Below are 24,508 nucleotides of genomic sequence, written 5' to 3' on the forward strand. Positions count from 1 at the left end.
GGTGGAGACCAGAAAGGGCCCCATAATTGAATTGAATTATTTTCCTTCATCTGACAAAAAGACTTAATTCATCAAGAGAATACAATGACCCCACTGTGCACCACATTTGGAACTACTTAGACTTACAATGTCACTATGGGAAATCAAGCAACCTTTCTTTATCAAAGCTGCACTGGCAACAAATTACACTTCTCTATAGTTCAACTTTAACTAAGTAGTTTTAGAATAAAGCGAGATATAGAGGGCATTAACCAATTAGACCTCTGCCCCCATCAATTCAGAAGTGGTTAATTAATATAACGCAATGTCTATAATGAAAACACCTAAGAAAAATTGAACCCACAATACTAAAAGCCGAGCAGTTTGATTCACAAAAATCATAGGACAATAATTTAAGGTTAAGTTACACTTTATTGTCCAGCTGCTGGGACACCTCTTCAGGAGCAGTGCGCTCCACAGTGCAGCGCTCAGGGATTTGCACATTGAATCATATCATAGTTTGGTGGAATGGTAGCATAGTGATTAGCACTACTGGATCGCGGCCAGAAGGTGACAGACTTGATCCTCGGATTGGGTCATGTGGGGAGTTTGCATGTTCTTTCTGTATCAGGATTTTGTTAAGATGGTGGCTTCTTTGTGTGTCTTGTCTTTGTTTATTTTAGAATCTATTTTATACACTTGTTGGTTGTTGTGTTAGCCCCTATTTTAGACATAGTTTATCCTTTAAACCTGATGTACTTAGATTGCTAAATATTTTCTTAAGTGGTACTTGGTGTGAAGAATTGAATAATCACTCCTCTAACTCCAAATCCACAACTGAAGTATTAATATACCATCCACTGTGCATGTTTAGTTTTACAGCAGAAACAGCACTTTGGTACCTGTTGTCATTTGATTGGGAGCAGAGCGCTTGAGAGAAGGGTATGTCCAATCATAGTCTCCCATGTGTAGAGCTGTTGAGCTCACCCTGAGCTGTGCTGAGTGGTCAGGGACATACTCATGTTGCTCAGTCTGATTACAGCTGCTACCAAGGAAACCCAGGCTCCCTCCATGGGGTACAAGGCTTTTAACAAAGTTCAGTCATGATGTGAGAAGTGAAGTTCCAAAGAACAGACATACAGATGAATAAAATGGAATATTTAGAATGTAGAATCAAACGTAATGCTTAAAGGTGCACTGTGCAACTTTTGTGGTGGAGGGTCTTACACTTGCTTGTCTCCATGGAGATGTTATCGCTTTGCCTAGGATGCTCCATTGTATGAAGAGTGGAGTATTTTAGAGATACTCCACTCCTGAGATTTATTTATCTCCATGGAGACAAGAATGATACACGGATGGGTCAGATCTGTGAAGAGGTTACACAGCTCATGGCATTCATGTTTTTGTCAAGATATGTTTGAGCAATAGGAACAAATTGAATAAATGCAAAATTTAATGGAATACAGTACAGCATTCCAAGCAAAACAATAACATTTCTATGAAGTCAGGCAGCATATCCCACTAGAAAAGTTATATAGTCCATAGATTCCACTAGATGCCAACCTATCTTTACCATTAGTATATAAGTTTACACTCTACACACTATTTATGTGGTGCTCCTCCATGGTTCTGTGACCATTTGGGATTTCTGTTACGTGTTCTTCTTTTGCCTCAAGTTGAAATCGATGGTCAGAGGGCAAAAGCTTATCTCAATTATCATAGTCCCTAGTGTTCTCTTCTCACCTACAGGTTCATGATTCATGACAAATTTCTCAGATGGCAGCGTGAGAATCTGCACTTGCTGATCTGTGAGTCATTAGATTCCATCATTTAGCTGCATCACTTCTAGGAGCATTTTGAAAAGACTAAACTACTCAATGACCCTTTCTCCCATAATGAGGTAATCGTCTCAGTAGGATTCATTCTTGTAGAAATAAACAGTTCCAAGAATACTTTTACCTCTCTAAAAATAAACAGGTTGCAGCTGAGGCTAAAGAGGCCTGTAGACACTGTGATCAGTCCTACACACATACTTGCTAATCTAAACACATGTGTAAGCAGTGTGACATGTTTCCTTTCTCACTATGGGTGAGAGCGGCGCCCACAATAGTGAAGAGCAAAACTGGAAGAGGAAACTATTGAGAAACTATTGTAGAGGGAGGACATAGCAAACGTCACAATGTGTTGTAGCACGACCAAATACTGACTGGAAAGTTTTTGTCAAATCCAGTGTGAATGTAACCAATGGAAATAGAAAAATAAATAAAGAAAGAAACCACTGTCAATCAAAATTAAGCAAAATTGTGGGATGAATACAATTAAGCTCTGAGACAAGATATGGGAATATGCTTTATTATATTTGCAAATTAAGAATAATTTGTAGATACATTGCTGAAACAGAAAGTAATTTTGATATGATATAAAAATGCAGTGGGTAAAATTGCTTTCTCTACTTAAACTGTATTCACATATTTTTTTTTTTATATTTAAACAGGACATATCAGAACAGGACAATAACTTATATCAGAACATGGAAGGGCAGAGGAGATAGATGAGGCATAATGTGTATTCTCTGTTGGATGTTCTAGAAAAGCCCTGACAAAGCTGAATTAAAATCACAATATTATCTAAAAACCTTTGTTGTATAGCAAAAGAAAATCGAATTCTGTCAACTGAACTAAAATTTTGAAGTGAATACCTAACTAAACTAACGACTGAGGGTTTACACTGACATCTTTGCATTGTATGGCTACTAATGTTTCAGATCAGTGCTTCAAACCAGTGCCTGTTGTCACCTAACACTAGAGATAGCCTGCCCTCTAGTGTACATAAGGAACAAGAACATCACAACCCCACCAAAAGATGAAATTCAAGATAGAATAGCCGTGATAGATAATCATTAATTAGTCATGAGCTTCATACGGCCCTTGTGCGTGTTATTCATAATGCTTCATAGGCCTGAATTGATTAAGTGGGTATTTGGGGTCTGAGGATGCGTTTTATATGGGTTTAAACAATGTTTTTTGTCACTAACAGTACGCATCTACTTGAGTTTGAGTGAGCGGCGTTGACAAAATTCTTGTTGTAATTCCTGTATTGGCCGCAGGAGGACGTGTTTTCCGCGCTGCTCGGACCGGATATGACTTGCACAGTCCTCACGCTGCAGCCTTTACTGTGGGCGTTTTTCCACAATCTTGACTCCTCAATTTTTGGGTGTTGCCCCTCTGATTTACAAGTTTTGAAGTTTCGCTTTGGCTTCTCAGAAGAACTATAGGCAAGCACAACACTTTCTGCGCGAGATATAACCAAAATATCTCGAAAACATCGAGGCCTCTGAACTTTGTTCACGCTGTACTTTTGAGGCGACAGAGGAGCGGTCCTTTAGCCGCCTTTAGCTAACTGTGGCTAATTGACGAAAGCTGAGATAAAGCCGACGAAAGAACCGTCCAATGCAGGCCATTAAGTGTGTGGTTGTGGGGGACGGGTAAGTTCAGATGTTTACCATTTCTTTAATCACTTACATGTTTAATTTCTTCACATGTGTTTACTTTTATGGGCAACGGGGTTTTTAAACGCTGACCCAGTTAGCAACAGTTGGCTAGCAGCTAACTAGGCTCAGATAATATGCCAACATGCCGACAGCTGTTGTTGTCGCTACTTTTGAGTCCAGCTGGGTCACACAGATTTCTCGACATGCTTCGGGTGAGGTGTGTCTATAAGGCCACAGGGTGTCATTTCCAGACATGACTTGGGCGTAATGGCCGCTTATAAGCGCCTATACTAGCCGTCTTTTTGACTAATTTTCCCAAAAGGCCACGATGTGTTCACAGAAGAGCTCAGTTTACCCGTTCTTTATCAGATGTGGACAAGTTATTTAATCCTATAGCATGAATTCATAGCCGCACAAGATGATGTAATTTAACGCCAAAATGAGGATTAGTGTAACAAAAGAACTGAATAAATCTACGGCATAATGTACACACTTGTGAAAGAGTTGTGAAATGTCTCGCCTCAAAATTATACATAACATTGGATGGAAAGTTATTTAATTAGATTAAGTTGTATATAAACAACGCCACAAATATTTATCTATTAATAAAGTGTAAAAAAGTTTAAACAATTCACGTGCTCCAGGAAGAGAGATTAAGACCGATTTATCGGAAATCCTTCACAGCCTTGAATGGTAACTTAACAAAACATTGTAAACATGAAGAAGCACTAGCTAAATATGAATAAAGATGTTTGTCTTCACTGCGGTTGACATTGGGGCAGGCATAACAAAGGCTTAGCAGTATGACAAGCCTGTTCTTCTCGCCGACGTCTTGAGCAAGGATGAGGAAATGAAAATGAATAACTTTGTCATTTGTTCTTGTTTTTAATCTGATGTTACATACTTTCAGGGCTGTGGGTAAGACCTGCCTACTCATCAGCTACACGACCAATGCGTTCCCCGGAGAGTACATCCCCACAGTGTAAGAATGACAAATATGCAATTTTATAATACTATGAATAAAATGTATTATTATTATTAACACACTTCACAATTCAAGGTACAGTCTCAAAGTGCTACAATAAAAACGCATAAGAGGAAATAAAAATCTGCAATGAAGGCAGAATGGAATAAATTGGAATCTAAATTTGATATTATGTTTGCTTATTGAGTTTCTTTGTGTCAACAGCTTTGACAACTACTCTGCTAATGTTATGGTTGATGGCAAACCCGTGAATCTTGGCCTTTGGGATACAGCTGGACAGGAGGACTATGACAGGCTTAGGCCATTGTCCTACCCACAAACGGTAAATACAATATAAGATACTTTGTGCTAGGGGTGGCAATATTGGCAACACTGGCTTGAGCAGAAGAATTGTGGACTGCATTCATACTGGGTAGTAGTGAATGACTTGTATTCCCAATACCTTTACAATGTCTGCAAGTGAATAGCATCTCTTGTTCGCCTCCTTTGTCTGCAGCACAAGTTGGACTCTGTATGTCCAACAGTTAGACTCACTCAGTGTTTTACAAGGAGCTACTTACTGTCCATGTTTAAGTTGACGTTTACATCAATAATAGTAATTCAGTAATCCCATCTTTTTATAGGATGTGTTCCTGATTTGCTTTTCTGTCGTCAGTCCTGCCTCCTTTGAAAACGTCCGTGCCAAGGTGAGACTAGGGCTTATGTGTATTAGTAACCAACTTGTATGGTTCAAGGTTCTAATATTGACCGTTTTTTTCAATTCTAGTGGTATCCTGAAGTGAGACACCACTGTCCTAACACGCCAATCATTTTGGTGGGCACCAAGCTGGATCTGAGAGATGACAAGGACACAATTGATAAGCTTAAGGAGAAGAAACTCATCCCAATCACCTATCCCCAGGGCCTGGCTATGGCGAAAGAAATAAGTTCGTACTTCATCATACTTTTAGGTGTCTGTGCTAAATGGAACAGCTAAACTAACTAGTTGTTTGGGTTTTTTTTCCAGCTGCAGTCAAGTACCTGGAATGCTCAGCTTTGACCCAGCGTGGCCTTAAGACAGTGTTTGATGAAGCCATCAGGGCAGTCCTCTGCCCTCCACCCATGAAGAAGAAGAGGAGAAAGTGCCTTTTATTGTAATGGAGAATTGCAGGGAGTATGCTACACAGTTGCAGTCAAACTTGCCTATTAAGAGGGAAGACATAACTCCCACTGTTTCAGTTCACACTCGGTGTCCTTGCTTACATAGTGGTAGATTAGACACTCTGAAAGACCTTCACAGATTTGAGCACTCACACTAAAGGATTGCTTATGTCTGTCCTGTTCTTTCAGACAACTGTAATTAAGTGACTTTTCATAAGGCCTGGTGAAAATTATGGTGTGTAAATGATTTAGAGGTTAATGCAGGAAAAAGAGGGAGAACAAGCAAGAATTATCTTTAATAATTAAAATCAGAAAGTTACAAATTCTACTTGCAAATAACTAAGGAGATCCCTTGATGTACTTAAATGTCCTTGACACTAAGATATTCCTGCTGCCTTGAAGACATTTTACTAATGAAACATGTTTTATTTTATTATTTTGTTTTAGGAAAATATAATTTCTCCTCTTTTTGGTTGTCAGTCTCTAATCTTTGGCTGATGATTTGTTTACATTTCTCACTCGACTAGACTGATGTAATGCCAAAACTCAGTCAGCGGTCACCACACTGTAGTAACCATGGGAAACACTAATGTGTTTAATAGTTTTAATCTTCTGTCAAGTGAGTTTAACCATTTGTAAAAAAATATGTATTCTTAAAAAATACTAATAAGAAGTGTTGTAGCCACTGCTTTGATTATGGCCATTATTATCTCTGTGCCCATTGTCATGTTATTCTACTGTATGTTAAGAGAACTGACACAATGTAAAAGTGAGGTGGGTCTGTTAGGCGCCTCTTCAGTTTTTGTATGCCGGTTTTATTCTTGGAGCTTATGTAGAAAGCATTTTAAATCATCACATTGCTGATTTGTAACCTGTCATTTTGACCACATCTATTACTGTATTCTTCCAGTCTGTGAACCATGTGTATTAGCACCCAATGTTAACCCCTTCATGTGCGATACAACCTCTGCAGTCCAGATCGATGAACGTTTTTTTTTGAGAAGAGCAATGATCAAAGTTAGTGGGTGCTCTGGGGAGCTGCTGTACATCCAAATACATTTTAACAGTGTTTCACACTCTGTTTTACTCTTGCTACACGTGGTTTTATTTTCACATAGTATAATGCAGAAATTTCTTTTTAAGTAAATAAAGTCTTCAAAATTCTCTACAGTATTGTTTTTTTATTTTGTAATTATGTTCATTAGAAAATTCAACAAATTACATTGACACTTTGAAAAACTGCATACAGATTTCTTGTTGCTAAGCTTAATGTTACAATGTGTAGCTATAAATCAACATTGTTTCCACTTGTCATAGACCAGTTGAGCAGAGGCTGCGTCTTCAACCCCCAAACCTGTTTTTAAAGAAAAGGGTTTATGTATTATGTAGTAGTCCACTTTATTCTCATTATATTGTATTAGTTTGCCACCTACCTAGGGATTTAAATACAGTGGTCTTTTCTCTGCAAGCTGGTTTTGTTCCATTGATTACATCTCCAATTTCAGCAAAAATTTCAACCTAAAACAATTGTGTTAAATACCCAACTTCAAATAAACATTGTTTTTCCAAAGTGGCACAAGTACCCCAGAGAGGATGATGTCTCCAGACTCCGTCATGGCACTCTCCCGGCTGTCCACATACACCACTGCCTGCTTCATCAATGTGTCGTCCAGTTCACGCCAATCAGGTCTACATGCTCCTACTGCTACTCAATAAGAAAAAAAAAATTGTGAATGCTATACAAAATCATCACTCATTTTATTTAATGATGAAATCTGCACCCTTGTTAAAAATACAAGGCCTAACTGAAGAAGGTAACTCATAGGAGGAATATGCCTAGAGACTCCAGGCAAGAGGCTTAAAAATGAGGTTTATGAATGTATCCAAAGTGGGAAAGAGGAGTTACACTTAACAGTACCCTGGTCGTGCCTTATTGCTGCACTACAATAGTGATTCTGAAGACGTGAAATAATTCATGGACATTTCTCAATCTTAATGAACAAGAAATAAAAAAAATTTAATAGCAGATACACACTTTAACTCTAAAATGTACAGGGGTTAAACATTCAGCTAGTTTGCAATTGTGTTTTTGTCACTAAGCCAACTCTTGAGCTATCAGACAATATTTGACACAGTTGGAAGACATTTCTACAGCCTGTATAAGGAGTTGCAGGTAAACATGGGTGTGTGTAGTGCGTGGTAAACATGGGTGTGTGTAGGCTCCCCAGTGAACCCAGCCTTAGCATCCTGTTTTGGGGCCTTTTTATAATCAGTCTCACCTGTGACATGGGCACCTGGTTTCACCCACTGACCGAACAGTACTGGCTCTGTGCTTCTGGTGACGGTCACTATAATATCTGCTCCCTTCACCGCCTCCTCCACTGACTTGCAAACAGTTACTGGACCATTTAAAGAGCCAGCAAAGGTGTCTGCTCTGTCCACTGAGCGACTCCACACACGCACCTGTGCAGGTGACAGGAATAACTGTAAGAGTAAGGTTTGAACTTAAGAGTTCTTTAAATACTAATTTTGTCGATGCCTTAAGATATGCACCTCCTTAAACTGGAAGATTTCTGTGAAAACATTGTAATGACTCTTGGCTTGTTTTCCTGTTCCCAAAATTGTCAGCACCTCTGCATCAGGGCGCATCAGCAACTGCAAAACACATATTTAGTAAAGACAGTATTGTACAGATGTGGAATGAGTTTGTACTCTTGTAGTTTGTGCTGCAAATTGTAAAAGTACAGTGTGCAATTACATGGCTGCATGAAAAATACGACCAGTTTCAATCGTTTCGGTTGTGCACGTGTAGCGCGCGCTCACACCTGCACAACGGCCCGGTGACGTCAGCACGCGGCGCTGTTTGTTTAAATGTCATTATTATAGATTATACATTACATACTTGTACTATAGCATACTCACTGTTCTATGGCTAGAAATAAACTAACTAACAGGTATATGTATAAGGATGTATTGATAAAGTACAATGAGCCTACCCAAATAATCCAATCAACGGCAGTACCGCGGGTACATCCCTGGCTGGGATTGTATTACTTTATTTTGGCTGGACAGACCTTAGCTGAGATTGCTGAGACTGCGGCTGTCCTCATGAACGTGATAACTTCTCCATCCATAACCTGCACATTGTAACCTGTGGTTAGTTATTCATTATGGCGCATATTGTGATTCAAACAGAATGCACTCAGACTTAACTGCCTTCACATTCCCATACTCAGGGTCCAAGAGCATCACAGTGGCTTGGGTTGATGGTAAAGTGGACCCAGCCGGTCTTTTGTAGAAGCTCACCAACTTTGTACACAAGATTCCGTCGTTCTCCATGTAGCAGGGCATCACTCCGAGAAACCTGCGCAAGTGTTTGGACATTGATTAACTTCGGGTGAGATCTTCTGCAGGCTGTAACGCAGTTTGAACAAAACAAAGTCCATCTCGAATATCTTGCATTTTACTGGAGTAAAAAGAGTGACTAGACTAGTAATTGTACATTGCAGAAATATTATGCCAACATTGGACTACAGACCCACTGTGTTTCTGCAGAGGGACAGTGGTGCGCACGGGCTGGATCACTTCCGCGCTGTTCCTTTTGGAGAATTTGCCCAAAGCCGTTTCCAGGCGCGGAATAAGCTCACCATAGTGCAGCAAGCGGCGAACTTCATGTTCCCAAATGATCTCAGGTGGAGCTTCGGCCATGTTTCTATTGGGATTGATTCTCTAGCAGACTTCCGGTTTTCCCGCAAGTTGAAAGCACTGGCTGTATGGTCAGTTATCCTGGCAATGTGTCAAAAATGTAGACCTCCCTAAATATTTGTTTTTTTTGAACAAGCAGCCAGTGCGCAGGCGTTTAGACTGAAATTACACACATTTTACTCTAATGACCCATCTTCTTCTGCACTAAAGCATGTTGGGAAATGCAAATCATTCATGGATCATACTTTATTCAATTTAATTAATTTACACTTATAATTTTTTCTTTATGTAGGATACATTTAAAAACTCTGAGATACACAGCTCTCAATATCTTAGATTAGCAAATAAGTAAAAAAAAAAAAAAAAATGGTAAGTAGCCAATTTAATTTAAAATCTGAAATCGAATATAAAGACTGTAATTCTAAACTTCATAATAATAGTTTAATAATTTTATTCTGTACTCTTTTAATGTTAATTTTATGATGATTATTGTTGTTTGTATTGTGTTTTTAATGTCCTTATTCTGTAAAGCACTTTCAATTACTTTGTGTATGAATTGTACTCAACACATAAACTTGTCCAAGTAGGCTGCAGCAAAATTATGTATTATTTGAATCTTCTTCTACTAAAATGTAATAAGTTGATAAAACAATGTGCCCCTACATATTTATTTTATATTAAACCCATTATTTTAATAGAGCCATGTATAAACCTGACTGATCCAGTCACGACTTCTTGTGTCTCAAAATGGAAGGGTCCTGTGGTTTACAATTGCCATGGTGAATCTTCTTTTCTAGGATCCATTGATAAATTCTTGGGTCTTCTGCTAACCTCGAGGTTCACCATCTGAGTTTTCTAACTGCTCTAAACCTGTTTTGTGAAACTCTGAGTTGTCTGTCTCCAAGTAGAGCCCTTGACTGTGCTGAAAAATACAAACTAGTAATTCTATGTCTACACACTGTACTTAAAAAGGTTTGTACAAGTTGACAAAAATGTTTATTGTGAATCAAACAGTAAAACTACAAAATGAAACACAAAGTAAAAACCTGATTCACCAACATAAAAGACCATCATGCCAAGCCATATGCTGTATTTAACTTAAGGTCTATTTTGGTATTGTCTCTTTATTCCAGAAGAGACGTGGTCATCATCCACAGGAAAAAGGAATTACACGAGCAGTCTCTCAATAGCGGTTTGGACAGACTGAATCTGTGGCTTGAGCTGAGAGCCTTCCTTTATGGTCACAGAGGTAGCAATAACGGGACGAGACACCCCACAGGCCCGGCCCAAGGCCTGCTTGGAGCGCACGAACACATATGGGACGTTCTTGTCCTCGCACAGTAAAGGTAGGTGGAGGATGATCTCCAGTGGTTCAGCATCAGCAGCCATCACGATAAACTCTGCAATGCCTCTGTTCAGGGTTTTAGTAGCTGAAAATAAAAAAACAAAACATTTATGAACACGAGGAGATGTATACAGTTACATTTAATGCAAAATATAGTGCATACAAACTGTTTGACAAACTCAAAAGTTATTCAGCGAGTTATCTAGGAATAAAGCCATACAAGTTTTAGGCTAAAGTTGGCTCACCTTCATTAGCACCTTTTCGGAGCTGTTTGTAGTTTGCAGCTTGTTGCACCAAATCCAGGATGGTTTTGGTGAGAGTAGCGTCGGCCAGAGGGTAGGCCTTGGGGTTCACTAGGGCTTCAGTCTAAATATAACAAAAACATGATATTTTAGAGCATAAGACTACAAATGTAGAAAGGGGACAAAAGGAATATAATAGTTCCCCAAAATTAATCACATTTCTTTTTTCCGTATGGTTACTTTTAGCTGCTGATGAGGCAAAGCTTCACTTACCATTTTCACTCGACTTCAAGATATTCCGGCCCTCTCGGCGAAATGCTTCACGGAGGACTAATTAATTCCAAGCGGTCTGGGAAAGAAGAAAAGGCGAGATAATAGTAAAATGTTCAATTTATTCTCACAAGCCCGATTAAGTCTGTTGCTGTTGCAGCATGCAGTTCGTTCAAACGTTTACCCCACGTGTGGGACACTGCACATGCGCAAATGGAACGGAAGTCCCGCGCTCTATCATGAATGTAGTTTTGTCAGAAAGTGTTTGGTTTATACGTGTATTAGTTCATTTGGTAGTGTATATATCGGTTATAAGTTTATTTATTGATTTTTTACATTAGGTTTTAACTTTCTAATCATATGGTAGTGGAAAATTCTTTGGAAAGCCGTTAGAGGGCGCATTATTTTTGGTTTAGCGTTCATGACGTCATGCGCGCACAGAATGCTGGGTAGGGCACTTTCAGCGGCCATATTGCTCCACAGTCCTGAGTGAAGGAGAGAGGGGAGATGAAGGGGATTCGGGGAATATCGCAGTTATCAGTAAGACTTATAACATTTATGCATGTCCGGATAAGAGTAAACACGTTACTTTACGCTTTGAGAGTGCGGGTGATATGAACGTAGCCAATTCAGGGCTTATACAAATAACTGGAGCTACAAGGAAGCGGTCACCCGTAACCTGACTTAACCCCCATAGCCTCAACAAAACGTGATATATATTGCTTACTGCCGCAACATTTGTGGTTAAAGACATGATCGATTTTCGTGGAAAGGAATTACACACATGTAATCCATAAAAAAAACACCTATGACCAAACTATACGTGTTTGCGCAGCTCGTTAGCAGTGTTAAGATAGTGGGGAAATTCAGTCACTATCATATGGTATGGGGTATAACGTTAGTCTCATTTTATAAGTGAAAAACTGTGTTTATGAGACTTTTGACGGCCACAAACTAATCCATATCCATAGAGTGTTATTATTAATTATAATGAAAAATGAAATCAAATCAAATGTATGTATAATATATACTTTGAGATGACTTTTAGCTATTTTTGCAGTCAAGGCTTTACGCTGCGCAGGCGGCTCGAAAGGTTCAGGCTGAACATGTCAAACTCCAACCACAGGATGTGCAGGTCAGTTAACTCTTGGATATTTCAAGTTTGGGGAAACTAACACAATAAGTGAATATGTTATTTGTTTCTTCAGGTCACCAAGCTTCCTAGTGGATTGGTGATTGCATCACAAGAGAATTACTCCCCTGCATCAAAGATTGGAGTGTTTATCAAAGCTGGCTGTCGTTATGAAACTCCGGACAATTTAGGAGTCACTCACCTCCTCCGCCTTGCCGCCAGTCTGGTATACAATCACTATGTCCTGTATAATTTTATGTTTGAAACAGAAAATGAATGTATTTGTTTAAACCTTAACACACAAATGTTCTCTGAAATTACATTGTATTCTATACATATTCTTTTTCATAAATGGACATTGCAAGATATTTTACCATAATACTTTTTGCCATCATTTACTTTTTAGACTACAAAAGGAGCATCGTCTTTTAAGATATGCTGTGGAGTTGAAGCAGTGGGTGGAAGTCTAAGGTCTGTTAACAATAATAATTTATTTACATACAGTAAAACTTTATTATTTAAAATTGTGTTTTTCTGCAGTGTCATATCAACCAGGGAAAATATGATCTACACCGTCGACTGCTTGAGAGATGACATGTAATTTATGTTTTTGTTTTTTGTTTTTTTTTGCTTGCGGAGCTTGACAGGACACATGACATTTTTTACCATTTCCACTTAAGCACCCTTTTACTTGCTAATAACAGTTGTTTCGCTCTGCAGTGACACTGTGATGGAGTATTTAATTAATGTGACCACTGCCCCTGAGTTTCGACCTTGGGAAGTGTCTGAGCTCACTTCCAGGGTAAAGATGGACAAGGCTCAAGCTGCGCACAGTCCTCAGATAGGTAGTCTTTATTTATTTTATGCATTTATTTACAAATTATAGATGACCATTTTAATCAATTTAATCCAAATATTGCTTAATGTGTTAATACATATGACTTTGTTGACAGGAGTAGTTGAAGGTCTGCATGATGCTGCCTACAAGAATGCCCTATGTAACTCCCTGTATTGCCCCAACCACATGGTTGGAAACATCCAGTCTGACCATGTGAGGGATTTGCAATGTCAACTTTCTTCTGGAGATAAATTATATTTATAGTATTAATCTTTTTATTTTTTACTTTACCAGCTGCACCAGTTTGTGCAGAATAATTTCACAAGTGCTAGGATGGCTCTTGTTGGACTTGGTAAGATCATTTACACAAAGAGTTGGGAATCTGTTTAGTTTTTATCTTCAATGGCTCCTGTGTTTGAATGATGTTCAACAGGTGTGGATCACGGTATACTGAAACAAGTTGGAGAACAGTTCTTGAACATTCGCAGTGGTGCAGGGACAGTGGGAGCTAAAGCTCAATATCGCGGGGGTGAGTGTCAATTGCTTTATCATGAAAATGCAATGGATCTTAGAATGTTATATACATTCTGATGTATTTAAGTGTCTTAGTATCATTAAGGCTTTTAAGAACAGGATGTGACACAAGTGCTGTTGAGACTAAATTTATGTTCCTATCCTTAAATTTGTGACACATTTTAGCATTTTGGTGCTATGTGGCACCCTTACTAACAGCTCTAAATCAATTAACTAGGTGAGGCTCGCCTTCCCAATACCAGTGGCTTGGTGCACTCAGTGGTGGTGACTGAAGGGGCGGCTGCAGGGGGCAGTAATGCACTGTCCTTTGGGGTGCTGCAGCATTTACTGGGAGCAGGACCTCATGTCAAGAGGGGCTCCAACATCTCGAGCAAACTGTGCCAGGAAGTAGCTAAAGCCACCACAGACCCTTTTGACGTGAGATTTTCTATCTTTACCTTCAATCTATATTACTGCTTACACAACTGGGCCTTGTCCAAGAAATTTGCATTGTATGGAATAAAGTTATGATTGTCCATTATGCAAAATCATCTGTGACTTTATTACAGAGTATGTTCCATTATTCATTCTGAATCATTTACCTCAACAGGTCTGTGCATTCAATGTGAGCTACACAGACTCTGGTTTGTTCGGAGTTTACACCATTTCTCAACCTGCAGCTGTACGCGATGTGAGTATCACTATCAATTTAAGCATATGTTTGAGTGAATGGGTGTTTATCACATTTTGGAACTAAAATCTGTATGCAGTTATGGGACTAGGTATACGAAAAGAAAATTCAATTCACAGAGTTAAAACTTTTTGTCCACTTGACAGAACTGGATTTTACACAGACATAGGGCTATGTAAAAAAAAAAGGCTATTGGTAGTATTGATTTGATTTAAACATTTAAAATTTTAAAGTTAAATGTTTAAATATGGGCCAATGAAGATTACACAAGATGCAATCATGATTAAGGTCAGCCTCAAGGAAATTAATTGTAAGTTTATTGTTTGCCTCCCTATTTTGTAATGCATGAGAATGACATGTGACTTACCACCTTGCAGGTGCTCAAGGCTGCTGTGAGCCAAGTCAAGGCTATTGCAGATGGAGGAGTCACAGCTGCAGATCTTACTCGAGCCAAGTAAGTCTTTGAAATGTAGAGAAAACACTAACTTGATTTTTTTTTTTAAATCACGGGGCTTATTCTTTTCATGTTTTTTGTTTATATGAGCATGTAGAAAAAAAAATCTCTTCACATACTATTTGCAGAGCTCAGCTAAAGGCACAGTTCCTGATGTCCCTGGAGACTTCAGAGGGTTTGCTCGAAGCTATTGGAACACAGGCACTGGCAGTGGGATCATACAGCTCTGCTGAGGAAATTTCTAAAAATATCGACAATGTCTCCCTGACCGACGTTGCCAACGTAAGACCTCTTACATTTCTTATCACATTTGTATTTGAAGCCAAGTTTCTTAATCGATTTTCTTTTCAGGCTGCAAAGACCTTTGTTTCTGGCAAGAAAACTATGGCTTCGAGTGGCAACCTTGTAAATACTCCATTTGTGGATGAACTCTAAATGTTTCATTGTCCATCTCCTCTCCTTTAAAATTTAATAGGTTGTGTTTTGTTATCATCAAAATAGAGATGTTTTACAAACATAATACCCAGCAGTGCTGTTATTCAAAGGAATGTCTCAACATCACTATTTGTGGTATTCTACAAATGTATTCCTCTTTACATGTCTCTGTCCACATTTACTGTATATCTGATGTAAAGAAATAAATTATATCTTAGTCTGGTGCTAAATTTCTTAGGTGCAAGTAATATACAAACTGCAGCTGTGTATTTATGCCACAAGGTACTATCAAAGGTTTTTAATGCCACAATGTAAACAAAACTAAACTGGGCAACTCTGAGAACTCGACGTCGCTTCAATCGCGCACAGTCTCGCGAGATTTGCCTAGAACAATGATGGAGGAGGCGTGAACTGGACTGGTCAGTGTTTAGTTTCCACTGCGCTGCTGAGCTGTACTGAACAAGACCATCAGCGCTGTTCCAAGACTTCAGCGACTTTTTCTACCTTATCTTTCCGCTTTTGGTTCATTTTTAAAAAACGATGCAACACGGACGTATTAAAAACTCTAAAAGTGCTCTGCCGCTAGCATGACGGGCCTGATGTGCTGAAAAATGCTCCGCGTATTCTCTAGGTTTGGGAAATAAGTCTGTTAAATGCAAGATCTGTCTTATCTGCTGGGAATTAATCCACCAGGCATAATACAGCTCTGCTCGACCGCCTCCCAGCTCTGTTTGTGTCTGTGCTTTGACAACAACTTAAAAGGGGTGAACATTTTACTCTTTATGTCAACATGTCCGAGCCAGCGATGCTAAACAGTGACCTGGGAGTTTCGTTGAGGTGTTCACGGTAGTGGGACAAGTGCGTCAGGGGAACACTGGGTTCAATGTCCCGTCCAGGGCATCAGACACTTTCCCTGCAGCCACAGTCATGGATAAACTCACCGTGATTTCAGGATGCCTCTTCCTCGCTGCAGACATCTTCGCCATCGCAAGCATCGCCAACCCAGACTGGATCAACACTGGCAAATCTGCGGGTAATGCCATAATTCAGGAGTCAGTTCTTATTTTTTTGGCCTATTTGTGAATTTTACAGATGCCTCCTTGAATAGTATTTTACATAGTTGTTTTTTCTAGTAGTATAGAAGTCTAGTCTAAAAGTTCCAGGCTGTTTGCCAAATATCAATTACTTGTAGGTTTTACTTCAAAATAAACAAAAAACACAAACGAAACTAGATTGTTACTCATAACTTTTATTATATTACAATATTGTTTAATACTTGCTTCACATGTAGTTCACATGCTTGATGTATGATCCAAGAATTTGCCCTTTTCTTTTCATCATTTGGCAATACCTATATCCCAAAATCCCATAATCTTGGTATAGATGAATTGACCTATGTTTTTTCTAGCATCAATGACCTTGTTTTGTACATTGTAAACACCAACAGTATGAAATTAATCCACTAAAAGCCTCACAGTCTGTGTTTAATTACCCAGAAAATAATCGCCTTAAGCCAGGAAGTGTTGTTTAAGACTGAGGTGTGACTTGTAATTGGGCCCCTGAGAGGGTAATGGCTGCCTCCTGGAGACTTAAACCTTGTCAGAGCCGCCACAGGACAACTTATTGAAGGGTTTTACTTTATCAGCCCCGCACTAGTAAATAACTTATTCACACAACAACTACCATATTTACCTATCAAAAAATATACAAAAAAGACTGAATACATGCTTAAGTGTAACACCTCAGACTACATTTTATACACTTCAAAAAGGCGACGTTGATCAGTAAGTGCCTGTGGTTTTTGGGAAGGCTGGACTAACAAGATAGGGATATGGAATATGCAAGGAAATGGATGTACTATTTACATTGTCCCCACCCTCCTTATGAAAGCTTGTAAGCAGGGAACAGGATATCCTGCGTAGGAGGTGGACAGAGCAGTCCAGTAAGGATGTGGTTCGTGACCAATATCATCCTGCTCTCTGTGGCTATTACCAGTACAACTTTATATCATTGTCTGTTTGTGACTGTCCCTCTTCTGCATTCGTCAGACATGTTTTGATCAGAACTGTCGGCAGCACAGATTCCCAAGCCACAATGTCTCTGTGTCAGCCCTTTCACTTTCAGGAGAGTTAGAGCATTGTCCAGAGATGGGGCCTTACGCGGCCATTCCTTTGATGTAACATCCACTGGTCCAGAGTTTTGACTATGGGGCTTTTCTATGTGGACCTTGGATGCTCCCACATATCTAATACACCTACGATGCTAAGTACTCCTGGCTGAAACTATGCCTTCAGATCTGGAGAGGATGCTTCACTGCTCTCACCCACTGCTCTTGACAGGTTGGGCCAGGTCCCTACAGAGATAATAATGTATACTGTCATCTTAAATGCTGAATGCTAATTTGACTTTATTTGGTTAAAAGAATTATACAATCTTTCTGAGAACATCCATACAAGTACAAACAAGGACCCATTAGTAATATGCAGTTATTTTGAATCAGTTTTCATTAATTAAAGCCTCAGTCATCCTCAGTCCCTCTACTACTTTTTGAGGTCTCTTTGTGATTATGACTGTTTTTAATTTCTTCCATTATGTTCTATAAATCCCTAAAATGGTGAGCCTTGACTGACTGTCCACTGAAGATAATTCTATAAAAGCATTCAGACAAAGGAGTAAAAGGATGCGTGGGGAATTTAATTTAGTTCATTAGTATTACCTGATTAGAGTGGAATTGCAGTGCAATAGCTGGTTTTATAAATGTAAGGAACATATACAGCCGTATTTCCCATTAGGGCATCATCAGTGCCAGTAGCACACTCTTAGCTGCTCTCTGAACCTGGTACACATCACTGTAAAACACATGAGGTCAGTTTTGTTTCCATACCAACAAGTTCCTTAACACCTACTGGCTGCCACGAACAAGCCATGGTCACATGGGCGCTCAAGGGCAGGCTACTCTAGAAGTGTGTGTGGGAGATTGAGAAGATAAAAAAAAGTCAAAACCCTAGAGACCAATTAGTGAATTAAAATGTCCCTTCCCTAAGCACCTGAAGTTAGAGGACTTGAGGTTAATTTTTGTTGGAATATTATATCTTAAAGTATTTTTAAAAGTAGTTTATTTTTGTAATGCTTGTTGACAGCAGCCTATCTACTCCTTCAGACCCGAGTTCACTCACGTGTATCCCTTTCTGTACAGGTTCACTAACTGTTGGACTATCGCGGCAGTGCCAGACCATTCATGGGCGGGACAGGATCTGCATCCCCCCCGAGCTGCCCCCAGAGTGGCTGACCACACTCTTCTTCATCATGATGGGCATCATCTCCCTTACTCTAACCTGCACTCTCCTGGTCATGTCCCACTGGCACCCCGAGGCCACGCGGTACGCCCGCTGGATCGCTTTCACAGGAAGTAAGAAGACACATTTTTACATTACAGGATCATAGCAGTCTGAAGACCTCTGTTCAGCTAAACAAGGTCATTTTATAAAACTGCAAAACAAAACTCAGAGCAGTAACTGATGTTCTGTTTTGAAATTGACACTAAACACATTTTTCTGTCTTTTGTCACAGTGGTGCTCTTCTGTATGGCGGCTCTCATTTTCCCCATTGGCTTCTACATCAGTGAGGTTGGAGGTCAGCCGTACAAACTTCCCAACAACACTGGAGTGGGCTCCTCCTACGTCCTCTTCGTCCTGTCCATATTTTTCACCATAGTTGGACTGCTGTTTGCTGGAAAGGTGTGCCTACCAGGATGAAGTCATACACCTTTTTTGTTTGTTTTTGAGAGAAGGACCAGCCTAAATGCAGGATTACTCCTTTGTACTGCTGATATTGAAATGACTGCATAACTGAGAAGTATCTAAACTTACTGCTCAAAACAAGAATACACATTCAAACCATTCAAATGGTTTGCATCTGAGCATAACAAGTGACTTAAGTTGTAACATGGAACAAAAGATTACTTTTTAAATGTTTCTCCTTTCTGTATTTTTTTTTATTAATGAATCAGCAGTGGTGACCAAAATTGCCTCACAATAAATGATTCATAATGTATACAGACACAGCTCTGACGTATGTACATAGGTGTTCTGAAGAGTGGCAGTGATGGAACCTTAGAAAACAAAGAAGAACCTTAGACGACAAAGAAGAGTGGCTATAGTGTGGAATGGTCCATGAGGATAAATGGGATTTATAAGCCTTATATTCATAAAAAGTTGTTTGTAAACTTGTACAGAAACTGATGCTAATGGAGACACTTTAATGACCTTGGCACATTAAAATGAAAATCTATGGTCAAACTGAATTTTCTCAAATCTGGCTTTGTCACAGACATTCATGGTTATTCTGTGTTTGTTAGGAATATACACTTTACTCATTCAACAAATAGAGACTCAATACTCAGCAGGTGAGAGAACCACTGCAATAACTTTTGTAGCAGTATTTCTAAATGCTGTACAGGCGATGCTGCTGATACTGCATGATGTTGATTAACAGAGATAAAACTAAACCAGGTGAATAATGTGAGATGATTACTCACCGTATATGGCCTCAGAAACAAATTACTTTGACATATCCTGTACTAAATCTATATGTGACATTACATTGTATACAGTTTAATCTACAGGGATTTTGTTGGTCAATATTAAGTAACAGTTAAAGTGATACATTTTAAATGTTCTAAAGAACATGCACAGAGTCAGGCTGAGTCAGCTCTGCACATGTTGTAAGTCACCACAGGGCGGTGTTACTTAATAGAGTGTGTGTGTGTATTACAATGTCCTCATTGGCTGTGCTGAGTTGCTGTGGTTCCTGTTTTGGATCACATGTGTTTTACCTGTCCCCTCTTAGCTTTCTGCCTTGTGTCAGGCCAGAGAGGGGCTGCTGTGCCTCAGTCTGGGTGTGCGTGCGGCGAGCAGGAGCAGGACCCCTGTGAGCAGTTCCAAGCTATAGGAGAGCCAGGCCAGAGCCAGAGACCATCCAAAGGACGTGCGTATATAGGACAGACCCTCCTGCCCCACCAGCCTCTCTGTCTCTACCAGCGCCTGGTATGAGTACACTATGTACAAGATCACTCCACTCAGTGTCAGCAAGCCTGCATAGATGCAAGAGAAACAAACAATCTTAAGTGATAAATAACTACAAAAACTACTGTAATACTATAAAACTAAATACTAATAGACATAACTGTACACAGTAATCATAATTAGTCTTTTCAATCTTTGAGGCTGGTGTTTTGACAGACTGTCTAACATTAAATGGTAGAGTCCTTTAAAAGTCTCGGACACTGATCCAGATCTCATCTCGGAAAATGACAAACAAAATCAACTGTCCACATAACCTCTTTAGCCTCTTTAGATCGGCTGCATGTCTGTAATGAAAAGAATTTCCCCTTGGGAATGAATAAAAGTTATTCCAATTTAATGAAGATTCAATTGGTGAAGATGTTTATTGATGAATGCAATAGATTCCAGCGTGCAGAGGAGCATAGAATCCCATCAGCGTTTGTAAAGATAACTGTTCATTATTTGCGTTTACAAGAAAATCTGTTAGTTTAAAATGAGAATGATGTTGCTTAAATGTGCTGCTGTAGCAATAACATTGCGGAAATATTCACAGGCAGGATCTTCTTATTAAAAAGCCATTACTAGAAAAATTTCACATTGGAAGAGACTGGAAGAGACTGACGCATATTACGACATGACATCCATCAGAGAATTCACAAAAACACAATAACCCACACTCCACTCAGCAGCTACATACAGTTGCCATTGGTAACCTTTTAATTTTGATGTCTTGCCCTGAGTTTCAAGTGGTGCTCAGAGGCAGCTGTGACGGAACTAATAATCATTTTGTTATGATCTCACCCCTGGGTGAGTATAGTACATGTGGCCAATTGGTGTTATTGGATGTATTGGTTCTAACAACATAGATTTAATAATAGCAACGAGTCACTATTCATACAACAACATCGACAAACATGGCAACAACAGTAGCTAACAAACCAGTGTACACTTTACACTGACCTCAAGCTCTGATAAATAGGTTAAATTATCTGACCTAAAATGTAATTTCTGTCAGGTTTTTTGAATTCTTAAAGATGATTTGCAGTGGCAGTGAGAAAAAAAATTGACAAAAAATTTGACAATAATTAAAGCCAAACAAACAACACTTGAGGAAAAGAACAAAACTCATGCGGAGTTGGCAGTGAATAAGAAGCTGGACAGTCAACAAGTTCACAAGATGACAATCTAATTCATTGCCTTCATCCTACTGCACACATTACCATGTGCTGTCCATTAGAGGAAGGCCAAAAAGAGTCAGTTCAGTGGTGTTTATTAATCACCAGGAGGTCATAAGGCACATGCCTTATTTCATTACCACAGACACTTACACTTGTTATTTTAACTGTCTGTGGAAGTATGTATAACAGCTGTCCTCCAAATGTATTTAGAGCATGCTCATGATTCCAGGTTTGTCTCAAAAGCAAAACTGACAAGTAGAGGATATAGCTATATTTTAGACGAGACGTGACACTGATAACTGAGTTTGCCCATTCCCTTCATTTAGATAAACAGGTTAAGTGTACCTTTTCTCTGCTGTTGAACTGTTAATTTAGTTAGATTTATGACAAGATCACAGTCTTGTAAGTCAAGTCTTGTTTTTGCTGCTAATGCAGTTTGGGAACAATGAACCTAGTGTCAGGTGGGATTAGGAAATGTTCTGTCCATTCGGGAGACTAAAATGGAACTGTTTAAACTGCATGTTTGTTCTCCCACATCAAGAATTTAGTCAGGCCTGATAAGTTTTTGAAGTAATAAACTTTGAGTAATATAGCTCAAAGTAATATTTGAAGTAATATTGCTGCAAGATGCATAATTCAATTATCAGGGGTTTGAGCAAAATAAGTAGTGTGACCCTCTTAAATGGTGTGAGCCGGCCAGGATTGAACCCCAACATTAGTCTATATACACACCTACTCACAGCTCAACATAGCAAATATAGTAATCTTACTAAAATGTGATATTCCTGTACAATAACTGTGTGTTTGCAGAGTACGAAAGATAAATGTGGCGGAAGCAATTTGACTTCTTGCTTGTTCCTCACATCAAACCAATAATAACTCTCACTTTTCATCTGATGCGCACGGAATGAAGCTTTGCGGTGGTGATCGGTGAAGCATACTCAACACACATAAAAACCAATACACCTACACACAGCACCTTCATGCATACTTACCCAATATGGCCCAATCTTACAGCCAATCAACCCTGCCTAGTGATAAAACGCATTCTGTTTGGACTCAGGAGGTTGATTGGGGAGTGAGGTCAGCTGCATAGCCTCCGTCCCATTAAATCTGCCAAGGCCAATGCTACATACCCTATACTGTATATGTCATCAAGTGTAAAATTGAGCATTAAAGCATTTATTAAGTGGAAAAACCTTGATTATTAGCCCTATACCTTGTGAAATGTCTTACTGCTTTACATTTTTGCATAATGCATTTTTCTAATTCTATTAATAATCATGTCCATTGCATTTCTGATGTCACTAATACATATGTGTGAAGAAGACCCTTTGTACAGTTCCATATGCGCAAGAAATTAGCGTCTGAGTGTACCCAGGCTTTTTCATCCTCATCTGTGCCACCTAGTAATGGACCCGGCTTAATTTAATACTGATTGAGGCGAGGAAAGGGATTCGGGGAGTCGTTTCTTTCCCCTACTCCTGTTTATTTGTTCATTCGATTTTTATTAACACAATACATCAAAATATTTTCACCAGTTTCTTAGTTTGCTTATTGCACACAGAGAAAAAAAAAGTGGATATGTGGTATTTTCTATCATGCTATACAATAATTTGCATCTATGTCTATGCGTTTTATCACTATTTGGTTTGTATATTAATATTTGTGCGCAATAACCGGCTCATCGTTGCCAATTACGCCACCTCTGAGTGCAGAGTGACCGCATGACAAGTTTGGGTAATGGATGTGCAAATGAATTGAGACTTACTGCAGATGAAAAAGTAGGATGCCGTCCCAGTGAGAAGGATGGGGCTACGGGCCAGGGAGCTGACCAATCCACAGATGCCCCCGAGCAGCAACAGAACCAGGCTGAGAGGCAGGAGCACCACGATGGCGCTGTGCATCTCTGTGTGCGGAGAACATATGGGTTATGGGGCAGCTGCGGAGTTATGTCTGTCTTGATAATTCAACTTAATTAGTGTCATAACCAGTGGAGAGAACAGTTGCAACACAAATTAACAACAAGATGAAACTCACTAAGCATCTGCAGTTCCGCTTCAGAAAACTTGGAATAGTCTGTGTTGAAAGAGTCGATGGAGTCCGTGTGCGTTTTACCACCTGACGAAAAAATAGAGAAAATAGTCATTATTTGAATTTTTTAAAAGACAGAAGTGAAGTGGTACCTTCGTTGATGCTCCAAAGCCCAGAGTGGGAGCTCATGTCCTCCAAGTCGCTCGTGTTGACTTGATTCATCTCAATAATGTACCAATAGTCGGTTCCAAGGGCCGTGGCTAAGAATGTGAAACTCAGAACCCCGCAGACACCGGCAGCAATTACCAAATAACCAAAGGGTACCTTCATAATTGACGTGTGCGCAGTTCTTCACGCGTAACGGTCTGTATCCCTTGTGCGTAATTGGCAATCCGTGTGTCTGCCGCTCCAGGTGGGTAAAACGAAAAATAAAGAAACATAAAGGTAATGCGTACGTTGAGATTTCTGAAAAGGGTTCATATGTAAAGGACAGACTCTTCTATAGTGAATAAATGGGAGATGCCACGCGGATGAGAGCACTCTGACTGAACTCTGATTTGGGGAGGAGGGACTTGCATTCGGAAGGCGCGTACTTTTACGCACAAGGATACATTTCTCGCCTAGTGACATGCGGGTATAAACTGACTAAACAGCAGTTGATTATAACAAAGTAAGGTTTCAAAATTGTTTGTCAATGCAGTGGCTCTTAATTAATGATTCACAAATATTTTAAACTATGTAACTTTTCTCGGAGAGGGTCTGCCACCTTCATGTTTTGCATGAGATTGCTCCACGGTGCATTTCTTCTTTTCTTTATTGCCAAAGGATTTTGAAATCCCTAACCTGTAACTTGGACTATTGGCATCATGTGCATCGTCTCCAAAGATAGATTAGTTTAATGTCATGTTGTGGTACACCCCAGATCAAGAAATCTCTGGGGTTTGACAGTAGGCCCTCCACCAGAAAGTTATAGTGCCACTTTAATTATTAAAAATGTTTTGGCCTGCATAGATA

General features: G+C 39.4%; 6 protein-coding genes across 7 annotated transcripts; 3 read left to right on the plus strand and 3 right to left on the minus strand.

Moving 5' to 3' along the window:
• Positions 1-3,123: 3,123 nt before the first annotated feature.
• Positions 3,124-6,759, plus strand: LOC117386818 (ras-related C3 botulinum toxin substrate 1). The gene is made up of 6 exons (XM_033984180.2): positions 3,124-3,463; positions 4,380-4,451; positions 4,659-4,776; positions 5,078-5,140; positions 5,221-5,380; positions 5,461-6,759. Exons 1-6 carry the CDS (start codon positions 3,429-3,431, stop codon positions 5,589-5,591), a joined length of 579 nt encoding a protein of 192 aa, XP_033840071.1. The 5' UTR covers positions 3,124-3,428; the 3' UTR covers positions 5,592-6,759.
• A 79-nt stretch (positions 6,760-6,838) lies between these two features.
• On the minus strand, positions 6,839-9,355 carry crym (crystallin, mu). The gene is made up of 8 exons (XM_033984689.2): positions 9,133-9,355; positions 8,808-8,958; positions 8,669-8,731; positions 8,148-8,249; positions 7,874-8,057; positions 7,178-7,299; positions 7,028-7,112; positions 6,839-6,948 (listed from the first exon to the last, which is right to left on the minus strand). Exons 1-8 carry the CDS (start codon positions 9,300-9,302, stop codon positions 6,887-6,889), a joined length of 939 nt encoding a protein of 312 aa, XP_033840580.1. The 5' UTR covers positions 9,303-9,355; the 3' UTR covers positions 6,839-6,886.
• Positions 9,356-10,288: 933 nt separating this feature from the next.
• On the minus strand, positions 10,289-11,353 carry snu13b (SNU13 homolog, small nuclear ribonucleoprotein b (U4/U6.U5)). Its single transcript, XM_033984568.2, has 3 exons — positions 11,160-11,353; positions 10,890-11,010; positions 10,289-10,729 (listed from the first exon to the last, which is right to left on the minus strand). The coding sequence occupies exons 1-3, from the start codon at positions 11,160-11,162 to the stop codon at positions 10,467-10,469; spliced, it is 387 nt and encodes a 128-aa protein (XP_033840459.1). The 5' UTR covers positions 11,163-11,353; the 3' UTR covers positions 10,289-10,466.
• Positions 11,354-11,602: 249 nt separating this feature from the next.
• Positions 11,603-15,436, plus strand: LOC117387056 (cytochrome b-c1 complex subunit 2, mitochondrial). The gene is made up of 14 exons (XM_033984435.2): positions 11,603-11,696; positions 12,217-12,291; positions 12,365-12,514; positions 12,695-12,759; positions 12,829-12,885; positions 13,009-13,133; positions 13,242-13,339; positions 13,421-13,478; positions 13,560-13,655; positions 13,878-14,077; positions 14,250-14,330; positions 14,708-14,784; positions 14,913-15,066; positions 15,136-15,436. The coding sequence occupies exons 1-14, from the start codon at positions 11,664-11,666 to the stop codon at positions 15,217-15,219; spliced, it is 1,353 nt and encodes a 450-aa protein (XP_033840326.1). The 5' UTR covers positions 11,603-11,663; the 3' UTR covers positions 15,220-15,436.
• Positions 15,437-15,586: 150 nt separating this feature from the next.
• Positions 15,587-20,638, plus strand: LOC117387058 (uncharacterized protein C16orf52 homolog A-like). Its single transcript, XM_033984439.2, has 3 exons — positions 15,587-16,252; positions 18,416-18,628; positions 18,790-20,638. The coding sequence occupies exons 1-3, from the start codon at positions 16,147-16,149 to the stop codon at positions 18,972-18,974; spliced, it is 504 nt and encodes a 167-aa protein (XP_033840330.1). The 5' UTR covers positions 15,587-16,146; the 3' UTR covers positions 18,975-20,638.
• tmem235b (transmembrane protein 235b) lies at positions 20,082-23,824 on the minus strand. Of its 2 annotated transcripts, XM_033984438.1 has the most exons (4): positions 23,647-23,824; positions 23,501-23,581; positions 23,232-23,369; positions 20,082-20,311 (listed from the first exon to the last, which is right to left on the minus strand). In XM_033984438.1, exons 1-4 carry the CDS (start codon positions 23,822-23,824, stop codon positions 20,082-20,084), a joined length of 627 nt encoding a protein of 208 aa, XP_033840329.1. The 2 variants fall into 2 exon arrangements, with proteins under 2 accessions (XP_033840329.1, XP_055085642.1); XM_055229667.1 differs by lacking the exon at positions 23,501-23,581.
• Positions 23,825-24,508: the final 684 nt, after the last annotated feature.

Source organism: Periophthalmus magnuspinnatus, chromosome 19 (genome assembly GCF_009829125.3).
Source record: "Periophthalmus magnuspinnatus isolate fPerMag1 chromosome 19, fPerMag1.2.pri, whole genome shotgun sequence".
In the NCBI taxonomy this organism is placed as follows: Eukaryota; Metazoa; Chordata; class Actinopteri; order Gobiiformes; family Gobiidae; genus Periophthalmus; species Periophthalmus magnuspinnatus.